The sequence below is a fragment of the Rhipicephalus microplus genome, chromosome 6 (assembly GCF_043290135.1).
Source record: "Rhipicephalus microplus isolate Deutch F79 chromosome 6, USDA_Rmic, whole genome shotgun sequence".
Lineage (NCBI taxonomy): Eukaryota > Metazoa > Arthropoda > Arachnida > Ixodida > Ixodidae > Rhipicephalus > Rhipicephalus microplus.
The window spans coordinates 12,084,564-12,104,139 of NC_134705.1; the positions used below are offsets into that span (position 1 = coordinate 12,084,564).

General features: G+C 49.5%; 1 protein-coding gene and 1 long non-coding RNA gene across 3 annotated transcripts in view; one reads left to right on the plus strand and one right to left on the minus strand.

Moving 5' to 3' along the window:
* LOC119167721 (uncharacterized) overlaps nt 1-19,576 on the plus strand; it is a 45,976-nt gene that overhangs the window by 20,702 nt on the left and 5,698 nt on the right. The window lies entirely within an intron of this gene.
* Nucleotides 16,090-19,576, minus strand: part of Rrp47 (Ribosomal RNA processing 47) — a 45,261-nt gene continuing 41,774 nt past the window's right edge. For both annotated transcript variants that reach the window (XM_075865812.1, XM_037419251.2), the window contains one exon: nt 16,090-16,272. In XM_075865812.1, the coding sequence (XP_075721927.1) occupies nt 16,223-16,272 (50 nt within the window). In that variant the 3' untranslated portion in view covers nt 16,090-16,222. The remainder of the gene's footprint in view (nt 16,273-19,576) is intronic.

The following is a 19,576-nucleotide window of genomic DNA, read 5'->3' on the forward strand; positions in this document are numbered from 1 at the left end:
TCATTGACACAGGTGCGCACCTGTCGATTACGAGCGCTTCTCTACGCTGCCGCTTACAAAAGATTATGACGCCATCTACGACGCAGGCAATACGTGTTGCCGATGGCGGTACTGTACCAGTAATCGGAATGTGCACTGCTCGTGTCAGCATTGCCGGTCGTCACGCCGTGGTCCTTTTTGCCGTGCTAGCCTGCTGCCCTCATGACCTCATACTTGGCCTTGATTTCCTTTCGGCACACTCGGCCATAATTGATTGTTCGTCTGGTACCCTCAGCCTCGATCTACCAATCTTTGCCGACTACTCAGCAAAGCCCACCAGTCGCTTGAGCCCAACCACTTTCGTTCGCCTGCCACCTCGAGCCGTCACGTACGTGCCTTTGTCATCGACCCCTCCCGTTCCTGACGGTGATTATACCGCTACGCCAATTACTGACGTTCGGCTGACGCGCAGTAATACTGTGCCCTATACCATTGCGACCATAGCGGATAACAGTGTGTTACTTCCGCTCCTTAACTTTGGTTTCCCCCCTCAGGTGTTGCCCTGCCAGATGTCTCTAGCCCAGCTAACTGCCATAACAGAGGACGATGTCAGTGTTGTCGCTGTATCTGACCTTGATCGAAGCGCAGTCTCACGGTCACCCAGCTCAGACGATGGTATTTTTCGAAACATGATTGGATCGGAGCTGTCGCCTCACCAGGCCGACGCTCTCTGCCAAGTTTTGGCTTCGTACAGTGACATTTTCGACACCGATGATCGTCCCTTGGGCCAGACTGAAATTGTCACTCACCAAATCAACACTGGTGACTCTGCGCCAATTCCCTCTTCCGTTGTATCAATAACTGACCCTTTGTTATTCAAGACTGCACTTTCTCAGCAATGCTTGTAACTAGACGCAGTTTCCATTATCTATCTTTGTCTTGTAATTGCTTGAATTCTCATACATTTTTAGTTGACTTATGTTGCCTTCCTGATTTGCGCATCTGATACTTGTTTCTTTATTTTGTCTTTTTTCTTGTGTGTTATATATGTTGTACCCACCCCCTCTGTAATGCCCTACGGGCCCTGAGGGTATTCTAATAAATAAATAAATAAATTCACCGTCGGCCATACCGCGTGTCAGCGTCCGAGCGAGAAGTGATTCAGAAAGAAGTGGCCAAAATGCTTACGAAAAACATAATCGAACCATCAACGAGCCCTTGGGCGTCTCCCGTGGTATTAGTAAAAAAGAAAGACGGCTCATGGCGTTTCTGCTTATTATCGCCACCTCAACAAAATTACCAAAAAAGACGTGTACCCTCTACCACGCATTGACGATGCCCTTGATTGCCTCCTGTTATGCGTGCGAGTCCACAGCGGAGGTCCGTGCCTCTGAAAAAGGCAATCTGTGTCAAGGCCAGCCCGCCTGACGCGAACAACTCAACGGCGTAAACACGCGCGGCACCTTTCTGTCGCCCACGTGCAGTGAGTCAGCGCAGCCAGCGAGCCCGTCGAGTAAACAACCGGCGTCTTCCTGTCTGGGGGGGAGGGGTGACGCAATGCGCGGCGACGTCACTCGTCCTTGGGTGCAGCCACCTGCAGCGCAGCCTCTCCAGATTCGATGAGAAAGAAGGACGTGGCCCAGCGGCGCCCTCATTGGAGGATTCTGACCTCGCGACCAGCGGCGCTTCGGGTTGGACATTTGGGTTGGACCCGGGGCATATAAAAGAGGCTCTGCGGCGCGTCGAGAGAGACCCCTTTGACAGAGACCCATTTTAGAGCAGACCTATGTGTTAGAGGACGACGCAGCGAGCAATGGAAAGAAAAATGGTAGGTGTAACCTTAAGAGACAAGAAGACAGCAGAGTGGATTGGGGAACAAACGGGGGTTAAGGATATCATAGCTGAAATCAAGATGAAGAAATGGACATGGGCAGGGCATGTAGCGCGTAGACAGGATAACCGCTGGTCATTAAGGGTAACTGACTGGATTCCCAGAGAAGGGAAGCGGGTTAGGGGGAGACAGAAGGTTAGGTGGGCAGATGAGATTAAGAAGTTTGCGGGTATAAATTGGCAGCGGCAAGCACAGGACCGGGTTAACTGGCGGAACATGGGAGAGGCCTTTGTCCTGCAGTGGACGTAGTCGGGCTGATGATGATGATGATGATGTGTTAGAGAGGAGAGCTCGGCTCTTCGAGTCTCTGTCGGCCCCAGTGCCGAATTTGTAACGCCTCTGTATATATGCTGTACATAAACCTTGCTTAACTCACCGTCGTCTCGTCCGCTCGTCTATCAGCTTTGCGCAGAAGCAGTCGCGAGCTGAAAAACCTACGCTACCGAACGGCTGGTGACCTTTCCGGCGGAGTTCGAAGCAGTCGCGCCTTCGGGACCGTGTTGGCGTCGCCGTCTTTCGAAACAGTGGTTGCAGCGGTGAGATTCGTAGCGCCCTTCGTAACGTCGTCGGAGGTGCGCTTCGCAACAGTGGTTGGCAGCTGCGGGATCGGCCGGCGTCAGTGACATCGATGCGGTGAGTGCCTGATGTTTTCCCCTCAGTTCACCAGACTACTCTAGCTCAGGTTGTAGTAGTTTAAAGAAGGGCTGTGTGAAGCATTGAAGTGAGATTTGATCGTTTTAAGCAAAGTCGAAGTGCTTTGAAACCAAAGTTAATGCGGAGGGGGTAAACACGGGAGTGTGAAAAATTGCTTGCGCGTCTTGCTAGTTGACTTATAGTGGGTACGGCAAGTAAATTGTTAACAGGGGCAAACAGCAAGAGGCTAGTGTGAACGATGGAGAACCTTAAAGTGAAGGAACTCATCGAAATTTGTGAGGAACTCGGCATTACTTTGGGCCGTGCGAAACGAAAGCAAGCGATCCTTGAGATCATGAGAGATGAAGGAGTTTCGGCTGAGGAAGTCGATGAGGCCTGGGTGGATATCGAAGCACGCCGCGAGGAGGCTGGAAGGCGAGAAGCTCGCGAACGTGAAGAAGCTGAAAGGCGAGAAGCTCGCGAAGAAGCTGAAAGGTGAGAAGCTCGCGAAGAAGCTGAAAGGCGAGAAGCTCACGAAGAAGCTGAAAGGCGCGAGCGTCGCGAGCGCGAGGAGGCCGAGAGACAGGAGCGCCTCGAGTTGAAACGAATAGAATTGGCAATCCTGCAGTGTTCGCAGGCGCCTAGCGTAGCTTCTCCGACGATTCAGGTCAGTGGTTTTAGAATTCGGGACCAACTGCCACCGTTCGTAGTAGGCGAAGACATGGCGAAGTATCTCGTCAAGTTTGAACACGTGTGTGAGCGAAACGCTTTGGCGCAGTCTTATTGGGCGCAGAACCTGTTAGCTCTTCTTCCCGGCGAAGTGTCCGACGCGATAACTTGCTTGTCGAGGGAAGCGTTTGAGAGCTATGACGAGGTTAAGGAAGTGCTCTTGAGACGTTATAAGTTGTCACCCGAGGCTTTCAGGCAAAGGTTCCGGTATGCTAAAAAGGGGAAAGAGTCACACGTTGACTTCGCGTTTCGTCTTAAAGCCGATTTAATTGAATGGATCAAGGGCGAAGGTGTTTATGACGACCGCGATAAAGTGGTGGAATGCGTTGCATTGGAGCAATTCTACCGCTGCATCGAGGAGGATGTCAAACTTTGGCTGCAGGACAAACTTGGTGAAGTACAGCTAAACAAGGCAGCAGAGCTAGCTGAGGAGTATTATACTCGCCGAAAGTTGTATAGCAGGGCAGTGGGCGTTGAAAAGGATGAAAGGAAAGAGGGCTTTTCAAAAAAAAAAACCTGATCAACGAAAACCCGCTCCGCACCGTAATTTCAAGAAGGACCCGTCTCTTACGAAGGACACTGTGGGGGAAGGGCAAACGGATGCGGAAAAATCGAGTGAGGTTCCTAAACAACGCACTGATACCACACGGGTGTTTGAATCACGGAAGCCACTAATCTGCTACAACTGCAACAAGGAAGGGCACATCGCGTTAAACTGTAAGCAAAAGTTTGCTTTCGCATCAATTCGAGAATCGGAAAAGAACATGCGGTTGTTAGAGCCGTATATCCAAGAAATTAGTTTGAATGGGAAAACGTGCCGAGCACTTCGTGACTCAGCGGCAACCATGGATGTTGTCCATCCTTCATTGGTGTCTCCGGATGGCTTTACAGGAGAATGCGCGTGGATTAGGCAAGTCGCCGAGGAGCAGAGTGCTTGCTTACTAATCGCTACGGTTGTCATTGAAGGCCCGTTCGGTAAGCTTCGCACCGAAGTGGCTGTGTCTGCCGCGCTTCCCGATAGTTTTCCTTATCTTTTCTCTAACAACTCAGAGCTGCTTCTTAAAGAGCAGGGTAAATCGTTCTTCCCCAACTTAGCGTACATGGCCCTCACGTGATCGCAAGCGCGGAAGCTTTCGCAGGAGCTTGATCTTGTTTAATGCGGTGAACTCTCAAGTGACCTTGTCGGCGGGTTGACGGAACCTCAGAGAGGAAATTTTCCGCGTGAGTCATGTGAGCAGTCACGCTAGCAGCCCGTCGCCGAAGCGACCGGCGCGGTTTCCGTAGCAAGGGGAGACGACATGGCGCCATTGAATCAGAGCGAGAGGGCTGCAACGCTCTCGCCTGTAGCGGAAAGTTGGAGGGAGCTGTCGAGGGTTGATCCAGAGACGCTCATTCGAGAGCAGCATGAGGACCTCTCGATTAAAGCGCTAGTGGAAAGCCACAAGAACGCGGCACAAGTGCTGTCGAAGGAGCACTACGAGAAATCGGCGAAGAAGCGCGCTTTTGAAGTAGGAAGTCAGGTAGTGCTGCTGCGGCCGTTCAAAAAGAACAAGCTTGAGATTCATTGGGAAGGGCCCGCCAAAGTAATATGGAAGCTTTCCGATACGAATTATGAGGTGAAATTAGGAAGGCGGCCGAACAAAATTTACAACTTGATGAAAGCATACGTTGAACGTCAAGCGGTCGTAAATCTGCTGTTGAATGCTTCAGAGGAAGAGGGAGCAGACATTTTGAGTTCTAGTGAGGTAATCGAAAGGGAATCGGAGGTAATCTTGGAGCAGTTGAACCTAGAGCCTAGGTTAAGTGAAGTCCAGGAGGAGGACCTGAATAGGATTGTTTCCGAGTTTGGATACGTGTTCTCGGACCGTCCCGGAGACACGACGGTGATCGAACACGATATAGAGCTAACCTGTGAGGAGCCAATCCCTAGCAAACCGTATCGTTGTTCCCCCGTGCAACGTCGCAAGTATGAGCAGCTGTTGGTACCGCATAGGTATCGTCGCCTAAAAGTGGCCGGTTACTGAGATGGAGCGTGATACTCCGACAGCGCAACTTTGACGTTCGCTAAAGAAAAAAAAGGAAAGCTAAACGCTAATGCAGGTGCATTGAGCAGTGCATTCTAGCTAGTACCTTCTCAACTTTTCGGTTTCTTGCTGGCGATTCGGGGCAAAATTTTGTCTTCATCACGACCTTGGCTGAGCGCTCTCGTTCAGAGTGATCTCAAGGAGCCAACTTTATGTTCTATTCTAATTCGTTAAGTCATTGTACGTGTAAAAATTTGAGCTCTCATTTTAAGAGTCTTGTGTCCCACATGTGCCTCTTGATGTACAGGGGAATGAAATTCCGATAGACACGTTGCTAGGTATATGTTGTACTATACTTTGTCTGGTGTTCTGTCGGGTGACCGAGGGCACTTGCTTGTGTCGTGTGTTGTCTGTTGTCGAACCGTTCTTGGCAAGTTGCAGAACCATCGACAAGTGCTGAAACCAAAGATTGTCAGAAGAGACGAGCGAAGCTGGTCGACAAGTTGTGGCGACAAGCCAGTGGAGCTGGGATCCGTCCTCAAGACTGGGATGTGTTCCCGGAACGAAGTCTGAAGCTGCATTCTCCCCATGGCCCTGGAGGCGAACCTGGAGGGACCTGGCGAACGAGCGCGCCTGTCCTCCGAGCCACGTGGAAGCAGCTCGTCTTTTCGGCGCATAGTCTGGCGGCGGGGGTGCTGTTATGCCTGCGAGTCCACAGCGGACGCCCGTGCCTCTGAAAAAGGCAATCTGTGTCAAGGCCAGCCCGCCTGACGCGAACAACTCAACGGCGTAAACACGCGCGGCGCCTTTCTGTCGCCCACGTGCAGTGAGTCAGCGCAGCCAGCGAGCCCGTCGAGTAAACAACCGGCGTCTTCCTGTCTGGGGGGTGACGCTATGCGCGGCGACGTCACTCGTCCTTGAGTGCAGCCACCTGCAGCGCAGCCTCTCCAGATTCGATGAGAAAGAAGGACGCGGCCCAGCGGCGCCCTCATTGGAGGATTCTGACCTCGCGACCAGCGGCGCTTCGGGTTGGACATTTGGGTTGGACCCGGGGCATATAAAAGAAGCTCTGCGGCGCGTCGAGAGAGACCCCTTTGACAGAGACCCATTTTAGAGCAGACCTATGTGTTAGAGAGGAGAGCTCGGCTCTTCGAGTCTCTGTCGGCCCCAGTGCCGAATTCGTAACGCCTCTGTATATATGCTGTACATAAACCTTGCTTAACTCACCGTCGTCTCGTCCGCTCGTCTATTAGCTTTGCGCAGAAGCAGTCGCGAGCTGAAAAACCTACGCTACCAAACGGCTGGTGACCTTTGCGGCGGAGTTCGAAGCAGTAGCGCCTTCGGGACCGTGTTGGCATCGCCGTCTTTCGAAACAGTGGTTGCAGCGGTGAGATTCGTAGCGCCCTTCGTAACGTCGTCGGAGGTGCGCTTCGCAACAGTGGTTGGCAGCTGCGGGATCGGCCGGCGTCAGTGACATCGATGCGGTGAGTGCCTGATGTTTTCCCCTCAGTTCACCAGACTACTCTAGCTCAGGTTGTAGTAGTTTAAAGAAGGGCTGTGTGAAGCATTGAAGTGAGATTTGATCGTTTTAAGCAAAGTCGAAGTGCTTTGAAACCAAAGTTAATGCGGAGGGGGTAAACACGGGAGTGTGAAAAATTGCTTGCGCGTCTTGCTAGTTGACTTATAGTGGGTACGGCAAGTAAATTGTTAACAGGGGCAAACAGCAAGAGGCTAGTGTGAACGATGGAGAACCTTAAAGTGAAGGAACTCATCGAAATTTGTGAGGAACTCGGCATTACTTTGGGCCGTGCGAAACGAAAGCAAGCGATCCTTGAGATCATGAGAGATGAAGGAGTTTCGGCTGAGGAAGTCGATGAGGCCTGGGTGGATATCGAAGCACGCCGCGAGGAGGCTGGAAGGCGAGAAGCTCGCGAACGTGAAGAAGCTGAAAGGCGAGAAGCTCGCGAAGAAGCTGAAAGGTGAGAAGCTCGCGAAGAAGCTGAAAGGCGAGAAGCTCACGAAGAAGCTGAAAGGCGCGAGCGTCGCGAGCGCGAGGAGGCCGAGAGACAGGAGCGCCTCGAGTTGAAACGAATAGAATTGGCAATCCTGCAGTGTTCGCAGGCGCCTAGCGTAGCTTCTCCGACGATTCAGGTCAGTGGTTTTAGAATTCGGGACCAACTGCCACCGTTCGTAGTAGGCGAAGACATGGCGAAGTATCTCGTCAAGTTTGAACACGTGTGTGAGCGAAACGCTTTGGCGCAGTCTTATTGGGCGCAGAACCTGTTAGCTCTTCTTCCCGGCGAAGTGTCCGACGCGATAACTTGCTTGTCGAGGGAAGCGTTTGAGAGCTATGACGAGGTTAAGGAAGTGCTCTTGAGACGTTATAAGTTGTCACCCGAGGCTTTCAGGCAAAGGTTCCGGTATGCTAAAAAGGGGAAAGAGTCACACGTTGACTTCGCGTTTCGTCTTAAAGCCGATTTAATTGAATGGATCAAGGGCGAAGGTGTTTATGACGACCGCGATAAAGTGGTGGAATGCGTTGCATTGGAGCAATTCTACCGCTGCATCGAGGAGGATGTCAAACTTTGGCTGCAGGACAAACTTGGTGAAGTACAGCTAAACAAGGCAGCAGAGCTAGCTGAGGAGTATTATACTCGCCGAAAGTTGTATAGCAGGGCAGTGGGCGTTGAAAAGGATGAAAGGAAAGAGGGCTTTTCAAAAAAAAAAACCTGATCAACGAAAACCCGCTCCGCACCGTAATTTCAAGAAGGACCCGTCTCTTACGAAGGACACTGTGGGGGAAGGGCAAACGGATGCGGAAAAATCGAGTGAGGTTCCTAAACAACGCACTGATACCACACGGGTGTTTGAATCACGGAAGCCACTAATCTGCTACAACTGCAACAAGGAAGGGCACATCGCGTTAAACTGTAAGCAAAAGTTTGCTTTCGCATCAATTCGAGAATCGGAAAAGAACATGCGGTTGTTAGAGCCGTATATCCAAGAAATTAGTTTGAATGGGAAAACGTGCCGAGCACTTCGTGACTCAGCGGCAACCATGGATGTTGTCCATCCTTCATTGGTGTCTCCGGATGGCTTTACAGGAGAATGCGCGTGGATTAGGCAAGTCGCCGAGGAGCAGAGTGCTTGCTTACTAATCGCTACGGTTGTCATTGAAGGCCCGTTCGGTAAGCTTCGCACCGAAGTGGCTGTGTCTGCCGCGCTTCCCGATAGTTTTCCTTATCTTTTCTCTAACAACTCAGAGCTGCTTCTTAAAGAGCAGGGTAAATCGTTCTTCCCCAACTTAGCGTACATGGCCCTCACGTGATCGCAAGCGCGGAAGCTTTCGCAGGAGCTTGATCTTGTTTAATGCGGTGAACTCTCAAGTGACCTTGTCGGCGGGTTGACGGAACCTCAGAGAGGAAATTTTCCGCGTGAGTCATGTGAGCAGTCACGCTAGCAGCCCGTCGCCGAAGCGACCGGCGCGGTTTCCGTAGCAAGGGGAGACGACATGGCGCCATTGAATCAGAGCGAGAGGGCTGCAACGCTCTCGCCTGTAGCGGAAAGTTGGAGGGAGCTGTCGAGGGTTGATCCAGAGACGCTCATTCGAGAGCAGCATGAGGACCTCTCGATTAAAGCGCTAGTGGAAAGCCACAAGAACGCGGCACAAGTGCTGTCGAAGGAGCACTACGAGAAATCGGCGAAGAAGCGCGCTTTTGAAGTAGGAAGTCAGGTAGTGCTGCTGCGGCCGTTCAAAAAGAACAAGCTTGAGATTCATTGGGAAGGGCCCGCCAAAGTAATATGGAAGCTTTCCGATACGAATTATGAGGTGAAATTAGGAAGGCGGCCGAACAAAATTTACAACTTGATGAAAGCATACGTTGAACGTCAAGCGGTCGTAAATCTGCTGTTGAATGCTTCAGAGGAAGAGGGAGCAGACATTTTGAGTTCTAGTGAGGTAATCGAAAGGGAATCGGAGGTAATCTTGGAGCAGTTGAACCTAGAGCCTAGGTTAAGTGAAGTCCAGGAGGAGGACCTGAATAGGATTGTTTCCGAGTTTGGATACGTGTTCTCGGACCGTCCCGGAGACACGACGGTGATCGAACACGATATAGAGCTAACCTGTGAGGAGCCAATCCCTAGCAAACCGTATCGTTGTTCCCCCGTGCAACGTCGCAAGTATGAGCAGCTGTTGGTACCGCATAGGTATCGTCGCCTAAAAGTGGCCGGTTACTGAGATGGAGCGTGATACTCCGACAGCGCAACTTTGACGTTCGCTAAAGAAAAAAAAGGAAAGCTAAACGCTAATGCAGGTGCATTGAGCAGTGCATTCTAGCTAGTACCTTCTCAACTTTTCGGTTTCTTGCTGGCGATTCGGGGCAAAATTTTGTCTTCATCACGACCTTGGCTGAGCGCTCTCGTTCAGAGTGATCTCAAGGAGCCAACTTTATGTTCTATTCTAATTCGTTAAGTCATTGTACGTGTAAAAATTTGAGCTCTCATTTTAAGAGTCTTGTGTCCCACATGTGCCTCTTGATGTACAGGGGAATGAAATTCCGATAGACACGTTGCTAGGTATATGTTGTACTATACTTTGTCTGGTGTTCTGTCGGGTGACCGAGGGCACTTGCTTGTGTCGTGTGTTGTCTGTTGTCGAACCGTTCTTGGCAAGTTGCAGAACCATCGACAAGTGCTGAAACCAAAGATTGTCAGAAGAGACGAGCGAAGCTGGTCGACAAGTTGTGGCGACAAGCCAGTGGAGCTGGGATCCGTCCTCAAGACTGGGATGTGTTCCCGGAACGAAGTCTGAAGCTGCATTCTCCCCATGGCCCTGGAGGCGAACCTGGAGGGACCTGGCGAACGAGCGCGCCTGTCCTCCGAGCCACGTGGAAGCAGCTCGTCTTTTCGGCGCATAGTCTGGCGGCGGGGGTGCTGTTATGCCTGCGAGTCCACAGCGGACGCCCGTGCCTCTGAAAAAGGCAATCTGTGTCAAGGCCAGCCCGCCTGACGCGAACAACTCAACGGCGTAAACACGCGCGGCGCCTTTCTGTCGCCCACGTGCAGTGAGTCAGCGCAGCCAGCGAGCCCGTCGAGTAAACAACCGGCGTCTTCCTGTCTGGGGGGTGACGCTATGCGCGGCGACGTCACTCGTCCTTGAGTGCAGCCACCTGCAGCGCAGCCTCTCCAGATTCGATGAGAAAGAAGGACGCGGCCCAGCGGCGCCCTCATTGGAGGATTCTGACCTCGCGACCAGCGGCGCTTCGGGTTGGACATTTGGGTTGGACCCGGGGCATATAAAAGAAGCTCTGCGGCGCGTCGAGAGAGACCCCTTTGACAGAGACCCATTTTAGAGCAGACCTATGTGTTAGAGAGGAGAGCTCGGCTCTTCGAGTCTCTGTCGGCCCCAGTGCCGAATTCGTAACGCCTCTGTATATATGCTGTACATAAACCTTGCTTAACTCACCGTCGTCTCGTCCGCTCGTCTATTAGCTTTGCGCAGAAGCAGTCGCGAGCTGAAAAACCTACGCTACCAAACGGCTGGTGACCTTTGCGGCGGAGTTCGAAGCAGTAGCGCCTTCGGGACCGTGTTGGCATCGCCGTCTTTCGAAACAGTGGTTGCAGCAGTGAGATTCGTAGCGCCCTTCGTAACGTCGTCGGAGGTGCGCGTCGCAACACTCCATGGCGCCACCTTCTTTTCTTATTTCGACCTCCGATCTGGCTACTGGCAAATTGCTGTAGATGACATGGACCGAGAAAAGACCGTCTTCGTTACCGCTGACGGTCTTTACGAATACAAGGTCATGCCATTCGGGCTCTGCAACGCTCCAGCGATCTTCGAGAGAATGATGGACACGCTCCTACAAGGATTTAAATGGGCGACATGTTTGTGTCACCTGGACGACGTGATCATTCTCTCACCTACCTTTGCAACCCACCTTGAACGCCTTTCGACCATTCTATCCATGTTTCGACGGGCCGGCCTGCAGCTCAATTCCTCCAAGTGCCTCTTCGGTCTTCGTCAGATTACCGTATTGGGTCACCTTGTTGACCCTGTCGGCGTACGGCCAGACCTGGCGAAAGTACGCGCTGTAACAAACTTCCCGTCCCACGCCCTGCCCATGATGTTCGCAGTTTTGTGGGCCTCTGCTCCTACTTTCGCCGGTTCGTGAAAAACTTTGCGGCACTCGCACGGCCACTCACCGACTTTCTCAAACAAGACGTCCCATTTTCTTGGGCCCCTCCTCAAGCTGACGCCTTCTCTCAGCTAATCACCGCTCTAACGACACCTCCTTTTCTTGCACATTTCGACCCCGATGCTCCCACAGAAGTACGAACAGATGCGAGTGGTCACGGAATTGGCGCAGTTTTGGCGCAAACTCAGCGGGGCAACGACCGTGTAATCGCGTACGCAAGCCGTCTGCTTTCGAAGTCTGAACGCAATTATTCTATAACAGAACGGGAATGTCTCGCTCTTGTTTGGGCGGTTCCGAAATTCCGTCCTTACTTGTATAGCCGCCCTTTCCGTGTCATCACAGATCATCACGCGCTGTGTTGGCTTTCTTCTCTGAAGGACCCCACTGGTCGACTTTGTCGTTGAGCATTACGCCTACAGGAGTATTCCTACTCGGTTGCTTATAAGTCTGGACGTCTCCATCTGGACGCCGATTGCTTATTCCGCTACCCTGTTGATCAGCCCGACGAACCAGAAATCGAGCCTAGCCTCAGCGTCATGTCAATGTCCCAGTTTCTTCAGATCGTTGATGAACAACGTCGTGATGCTTCTCTGCGATAACTTATTGACCGTCTCGAATCTGCTCCGAACGACACGTTACTTCGCATGTACGTCCTCCTGAATGGAATGCTGTACCGTCGTAGCCTCCAGCCAGATGGCCCTGAGCTCCTTCTTGTCGTGCCGAAAAATTTGCGTTCAACCGTGCTGCACGAGCTTCATGATGAACCAACTGCTGGTCATCTGGGTGTATCTCGGACGTACGACCGCGTGCGTCGCCACTTCTTTTGGCATGGTCTCGCCCGGTCCGTTCGCCGTTACGTGTCCTCCTGCGATAAATGCCAACGTAGGAAGCGACCTACTGCGCCCCCGGCTGGACTTCTTCAACCGATCTCCATCCCAACCGAACCTTTCTTCCATGTTGGTATAGATCTTCTCGGTCCTTTTCCCGAGTTGAAATCGGGCAACAAGTGGGTCGCCGTTGCTATAGACTACGCGACTAGGTATGCCATCACTCGAGCGCTCCCCACCAGCACCGCTACTGACGTTGCGGACTTTTTGCTCCACGACGTCATCCTACACCATGGCGCTCCTCACCAATTACTCACGGATCGTGGCCGCGCATTTTTGTCCCGTGTGATCAACGATCTTCTGCGCTCTTTCTCGACGCACCACAAGCTGACCACTTCCTACCATCCCCAAACAAATGGCCTTACCGAACAGCTAAATCGGACCCTAACGGACATGCTCGCGATGTATGTGTCCTCCGACCACCATGACTGGGACCTGGTGCTACCTCACGTGACTTTCGCATACAATTCTTCACGCCACGACACTACTGGTTATTCACCCTTTTATTTGCTTTATGGCCATGATCCGAAGTTACCACTCGACACCCTACTTCCAACCACTACAATACCGTCAACCGAATATGCACGCGACGCTATTGCTCGTGCCGACCACGCACGTCAGATCACCCGCTCTAGACTTTCGGCTTCGCAAGCCACCCAGAAAGCCATCTATGACAGCCGGCATGCTGACGTTCACTTCTCACCCGGTTCTCTTGTTCTCCTGTGGTGCCCAGTTCGTCGAGTTGGCTTATCAGAGAAGTTGTTGTCTCGCTACATGGGTCCTTACCGTATCATCCGCCAGGTAACCGACGTCACCTATGAGGTCCTTACCGTATCATCCGCCAGGTAACCGACGTCACCTATGAGATCATTCCTGCATTTGAGACCACAAGCCTGCCTGCAACCACACCCAGTGATGTTGTGCATGTCAGCAGGCTAAAACCTTACCACCTGCCTACTGAAGACCGTAGCTAATGTGCACCGAGACGGGGCTTTTACCGCCGGGGGGGGGGGGGGTAATGCTACGTAGCTGACATATCAGCGGTCAGAAGACGACAACGAAGAAGTGGTCTGTCGGTTGTGCGTGCTGTCTTCCATCTTAGTCGACGCCATACCCATCAGTTTGAATATAGATTTTAAATAGACACGCCTCGTGCCATTTTTACGTAACAGTATTATCAACGACCTCCACTCTGCTGGTTCTTCCATGCTTTTGAGTGGTTCGTCAACGCAGACAACGAGCTAGACTTCTGCGCAGAGCTAATCAACGGCGAAATAGTCAGTCAGGTTATGGCGGATTCAGACGACTCCGATGTCGAAAAACAGGAACCAACTTCTGCGCCACCTACGACCGCCGAATTGATGCGAGCATTGATGATGCTGTCATTGGTGTACACTGGTGACATGACCTTTGCTCAGATCGAGGCAAATGTGATCACATGCAAGCAGAACGCCGTTCAAACAAGGATCAACAAGTTTTTCAAGCCACTGCAGCTCTAACACCGGCTGCCCTTACGGCACCCGCTGTCGTCTGCATGCATTTTTTTAACGGCTCTTTTCAGAGCCACCCCACTGATGCTTTGCCAGAGTTCCGGAAGTCTGCTACTTCGACCTTGACCCTCTTGATGCGAGAAATATCAATGAAATGGTGTGTTTTTTGCTTGCATTGAGAAATATTAGCAAAATGGTGCGTTTTTTTGCTTGCATTGAAAATTATCAGTAAAATAATGCGTTTTTTTGCTTGCATTCATTTTTTCGGACTGCCCGAATTTTCAGATGGTTTTTCGCTCCCTAGAGGGTCCGAAAAATTGGCAGTTGACTGTACTTGTAACACAGAGAAATTAGCTCCGCCCCCTAACTTTCCCTTAATTGCCACAGAAGTATCTTTACCTTGAGTATTTATGGTGATAGGTGGTATCTGGGGAAAGCCATACATGGAAGCAAAGGGGATACATCAGGCGGCTCATTTGTAAAGACTGGAGAAAACTGCGAATTCATAAGGTCAGAGCACAGCTCAGCTCATAGCCGTGTACTATTAGGGTTGGACACTGAAATCCTATGTGATAGATTGTTAGTGTAATTAATAATGTTCCAAATGTTTTTAGGTTTCTCAAGGATGATTCTTAGGAGATCTTTATGGTAATACTTTTTCAGCTTATTTTAATGTATTCCTGAAGACAAGTGAAATATTTTTCTCATTTCAACAAAGAGCTGTATTTTTCCCCATGGAACAGGCACTTTTCTTTCAGCGAGAATTTTTCACAGAATTTTAGGATAACAGAAAGTTGAGCTAGCTGGCACGTATTCCTTCTAAAACAGAGTGTGCAAGCATGGACACACAAATATGGCCAGGACACCACAAATGCCCACTTGAACTTTCGAGACACCAGACCGACAAGGCGAAGGCATGCATAGAAACTTGAAGAAGACTCATTTAGTAATAATACTTTTTCCTATTCGTTTTTCCCGCACGTAATTCGAGAATGGAACGCACTGAATCCAGTCATTATACAGCAGCCAACATTAGAGAACTTTATGAAACCAATTGAAGGTACTGATCTATTCTAACCTAGTTAGCATGTCCAGTGATCACCTGTTTTTCTTCACTCAGTCCTTCCTGTTTCCAATTATCATAACAAAGCACTTGTCTGCACATATTTATTGTTTATTACGGTTTCTTGATAACAATACCCGATCTGTATTTTTTCTTTCTGTGCTTCATTTCTTCTCAACTCCCGTTTCTTTGTCCGTGTACCATTGGTGTACTTTGTACTTGGTTATCGTTTAAATAACTATGTATAATTGTTCTATGCCGTAGGGCTGTGTTCAGTGATTATGTGTTCTTTATTATTCTGATTTTTCTTGTTTCACACGTCGAAAGTTGTGACAGTAATGCTCACCCCTGTACTAATCTCCGTGAGGATTGACAGTATTCTGTAAATAAATAAATAAAATAACTAATTAGGTGTGAAAAGAATGAAGGCGTGAAAACTTTGGGACATATGAACCTATTAATCCCGAGGGGGTCTATATGAAAAATAACTGTTAACGATCTTCATTGTTGAATCAGTACGAAATGGCACATTCATCGAACATATGCTCTTACATTCTCAACATGTGTAAAGATGGATCAGAAGGTGAGCCTCCGGTTAGCGATCTGCCCGCTAGTGTTTGATGAGTGCGAAATTTCATACCCACATAGGAATGAAGAAACGCGCCTGATGATTGAGGCATATATCGATAATAGTGATAGGACATGTGTTAGCCTACCGATTAACTTGCATAAAGATGATTTCTTGAGAGTTATATTAGCCCCGATGTCTGCCAAATTGCATGGGCATGCGCATATTAGTTTTGTGCCTTCTTTCTTTTTCACTGTTGTGCGCATTTTCAGTTGGTACGCGTCCCCGGCATTCTTTCTGTGTCCGTCTTTGAGCAATGCTTGTATCTGGTTGAGTTGGAACTCACACACCCAGGATGGAGCGTGAACACAGAACAGGGCAAGTGCAGAGTGACGAAAGTTCTTCCCACCCACCCTCCTGAGAGTTTCTGACCCCATCTGAACAAAAGGCAAGTCTCACATGTGTAATTCAGCTGCATAGCAGAAGAAATGCTCATCACTAACAAGTGTGTGCAAGACAAGCACTAGTGTCATTTGTTGAGAGGTGAATTCTTCTATGCTGGCCGAGATTTCAAGTGCTGCAATATGCAGTGTAAAATGCAACACAGCAGCAGAATAAGTACACCTTGCTGTTCTGCTTACCAAAAATTTTAATGATGCCAACACTTAGATTTAGCTCATCATGATGAAGTCAGATGCCTGCTTCTTTGCTGCTTTGAAGATGAAGCTGTTGCTCTACTTGGTCCCACTGTTTTGTTGAAATGATCACCGGCGCTTTTTTCGTGGTGGCTCTTGGTCATCTTTCTGCCCGCCATCTACAAAAAGCAAAAGGCACGATTTTTTCCTTCTTCAAGTAGAAAACAATAAACTATGAAGAAAAGCAAGGGCACAGCAATACATAAAAGCAGCTTCTTATGTCGAGGCACAAAAATAACTGTAAACCTTTATCAAAACAGTTGCACAGTCGAACCCACTATTAAGGATACCAGTGTAGTGAAGAGCAAAAAGAAGATATGCTGGGGCATCTGTTTCTGTGCACAAGATTAGCATTATTGTGGAAACCTCTAGTTTCAATACGATAAGCGGGAGCTTCTCACCCAGTCAGACTTCAAGACAGCAATCGTAGAAGTCTTTGGCAGCCTAACTTTAACAAATCTTTGCACTGAACGCGTACGTCAGTGCGCTTAAGAGCCCAGGAGATATACGAGCTACACACAGGATGTCATCAGTATTTGCTCTTTTGCGTCAATGCCTCCATACACAAAGAAGAAAAAGCCAAGAATATCCTCTAAGGCATTGCAGGAGGGGCATTTCACATGCTGCTTGTGCGGAACCCTGCCTCCGTCACAGCTATCATCAGTTTTTGCCAGAGTTCGTCGACAAAGGATGCTTGCGCGCAGCGCTGTCGCATCTGCGAAGTCGCTCTCGGGCCTCACGATTGCCTCTCAACAGTCACTCGTTATAACACTGTAAACCACATCAAAGACTGGAAGAGGTGGCGTGCCAGCTAAGCTACCTCTGAATCCGTACAGCCGGACGCATATCTTCCTGCTCACATCAAGAAGGCTATCTCTAATTCACTGAGTCAGTACCTTTGGCCCAATTGTGTCCACCTGTGGATGCACCTTTGACCTATGCCGCAGTCGCGGCACAACCTCCAAAACCAACATTCACCTTCTCCACCCCAATATGTCCACAAATAGCCCGGCCTTCCGCGTCGCCACCAATGCAATTTTGAAGCCAGTACATTCAAAATCCTTGGCGCACACGCAACAACCGGCCCAAATACATTGCTTATGGTTTTACCGGACACGTTTTGCCAAACACAAAGCTACTGATCATGCCACGCATCCCAACTTAAGAATTTCCACCGCCTCCACGAGTCTATCGGCGACCAGTTTTGATTCCACCAACGCTTGCCTTCACCCTTACGTCCCCTTTCTCCCGCAAGGCAGTCCCCTTGCGGGAGAAACTAGCCGCTGCAGTTTTGCAAGCATGAACTGCCAACTTCGAGACTTCCACAAGGCCTGCACAGTCACCATGCAAGTTACTCGATGTTATCATGGAAGGAATGGCCACAATCGCCCTTATTTTATTGACACTGGGACTGCAACTTAAGGGGTGACGCCGCACTTCAAAGCTTTTTTAGCAATGTTGATCGATATGTTGATCGATATGTTGATCGATGTTGATCGATAGCAATGTTGATCGATAAGCTGGTTTCCCGATGTACGTTTTGACCGTTGCTTCTGAGTGTCTACTCCGAGAAATCAGAACGAGCCCAGAGAATAATGCTCGAAACCGTACAAAGGATAAGGAACGGGAGAAACGAAACTTCGTCATTATTCCCTATATCCACGGCGTCATCCACAACCTCAAAAAAGTGGCCAATAGGTGCGACGTAGACCTGTTTTTTTCTGCCCCAAAAAAATTGGCTAGGTTGTGCAGGGCCGTGAATTCTGGTTTCAGGAGTGAGCGAGGCTGCAAAATCAAGCGTCGGAAGAAGTATGTTCCATGCATTGAAGGGGTGGTGTACTCTCTACCCCTGTCCTGCGGCAAGTGGAACATCGGCCAAACGGGCAGGAGTTTAAATGAGCGGCTGAAAGAGCACGCTCACAACGTCTCCTCTACAGTTTCGGGCGACCTCGGCATTCATTGCCGAGACTGCGGTTGTGTCCCCGATTTTCAGCTTTGTACCGTCATTAGGCGTCATCGGGACCAGGTGATACGTGAAATTTATGAGGCTGCAGAGATAGAAAGGCTGGGCAGTGCATGTGTCAGCAGGCCTTCGATTGCGCTATCGCAAAAAGAAATAGATTTTCTTCGGAATGTTAGCACACATGTTGTTCATGGTGCGTTGTGGCGATGATTACGTGGTTGTTAGGTGGATTCTGTTTTCTTTGTTTTGCATTTTTCTCTTTTTTTTTGTCAGATACTGTCCAAGTATATATTGTGCGGTTCTAGCAAATAAATCTTGTTGTAAGTCAGTGCCGCTGTCTGTCTGCTTCTTTCTCTTGTCCCTCGTTATTGGCACTGTTTTTTATGTGAATTATGTCGTACCAACTCGCCCAAGCAACCACGTTAGCATAATCAGAACATATGTGAGGCAGGCAGTCCCGATGGTCCCAGACCAAAACAACCAGAGAAAAGAATGACCCTGCACAAGATGCTGAATATCCTGGACAGAATTCGAGCACTATGATGACGTGGCAATGAGTCCCTTTTTATAATGCGAGCCAAGAGCTAAAAAATCGCTACAGGAAAAGGCTTGGCAAGGTAATTTTATTGACTTTTGGCAGTAAGATGTGTTTTTAATCAACTGCTTGTCTCTTCTGCTAAATTATCACACATATTAAATTCCCATGAAGTTCACACCCATGAAGACTGAAATTTTTTGCTTTACCCAGCAATCTTGTTACTGCAAGTTTCAACTGTACTTTTTTTTTCTTTCATGCAACTCATTTACACCTACTATTAGTTATAACAATAAAATTTTCATGGCACTACAGTAAATTATGGCACTTCAGTATTGTTGTAAGTATGTTCGACTGTAGTAGGCAGTCAAAAATCAGCCTGTGGAACATTCCATTAACTTGTACCACGCTTCCACCAAAGCAGAAAATGAGCACAAGCAAAATTACACAAGCAATGAGCACAAGCAAATTAAATTGCAAGTGCATGTGCACCTGATGCACATGCACTGTAAACATCACTTGAAACTGGCTAAGATGGTGCTCCAGATGCTGCGCTGTGCTCCTCTGTTAAAGGGCCAATAAATAGACTCCAGCGACTTCATTTTTACTCTGACTCATTTTTTTACACCTCCCAAACAAGCTCACCAATTCGTACAGTAGACCACGACAATCACATTTCCTAAATATTACAGCACTGCACTCCGCACAGACCCTCCATTTCGAAAAACGATCCCCCGCCACTTTTTTTGTGACCAAGCCCCTCGAATGCGCAGTGACGCAAGCATGACCAAGAGAAACTTCACATACCACTGAGCTCGTTGATTGAGCCTTTGCCTGACACAACAGCACCTTAGCCATGCGGTGATGCAGTTTTGGCCGTGCAGTCTGCATTTTCATGCGGTTAGCCCGACACTACCGGAAGAAG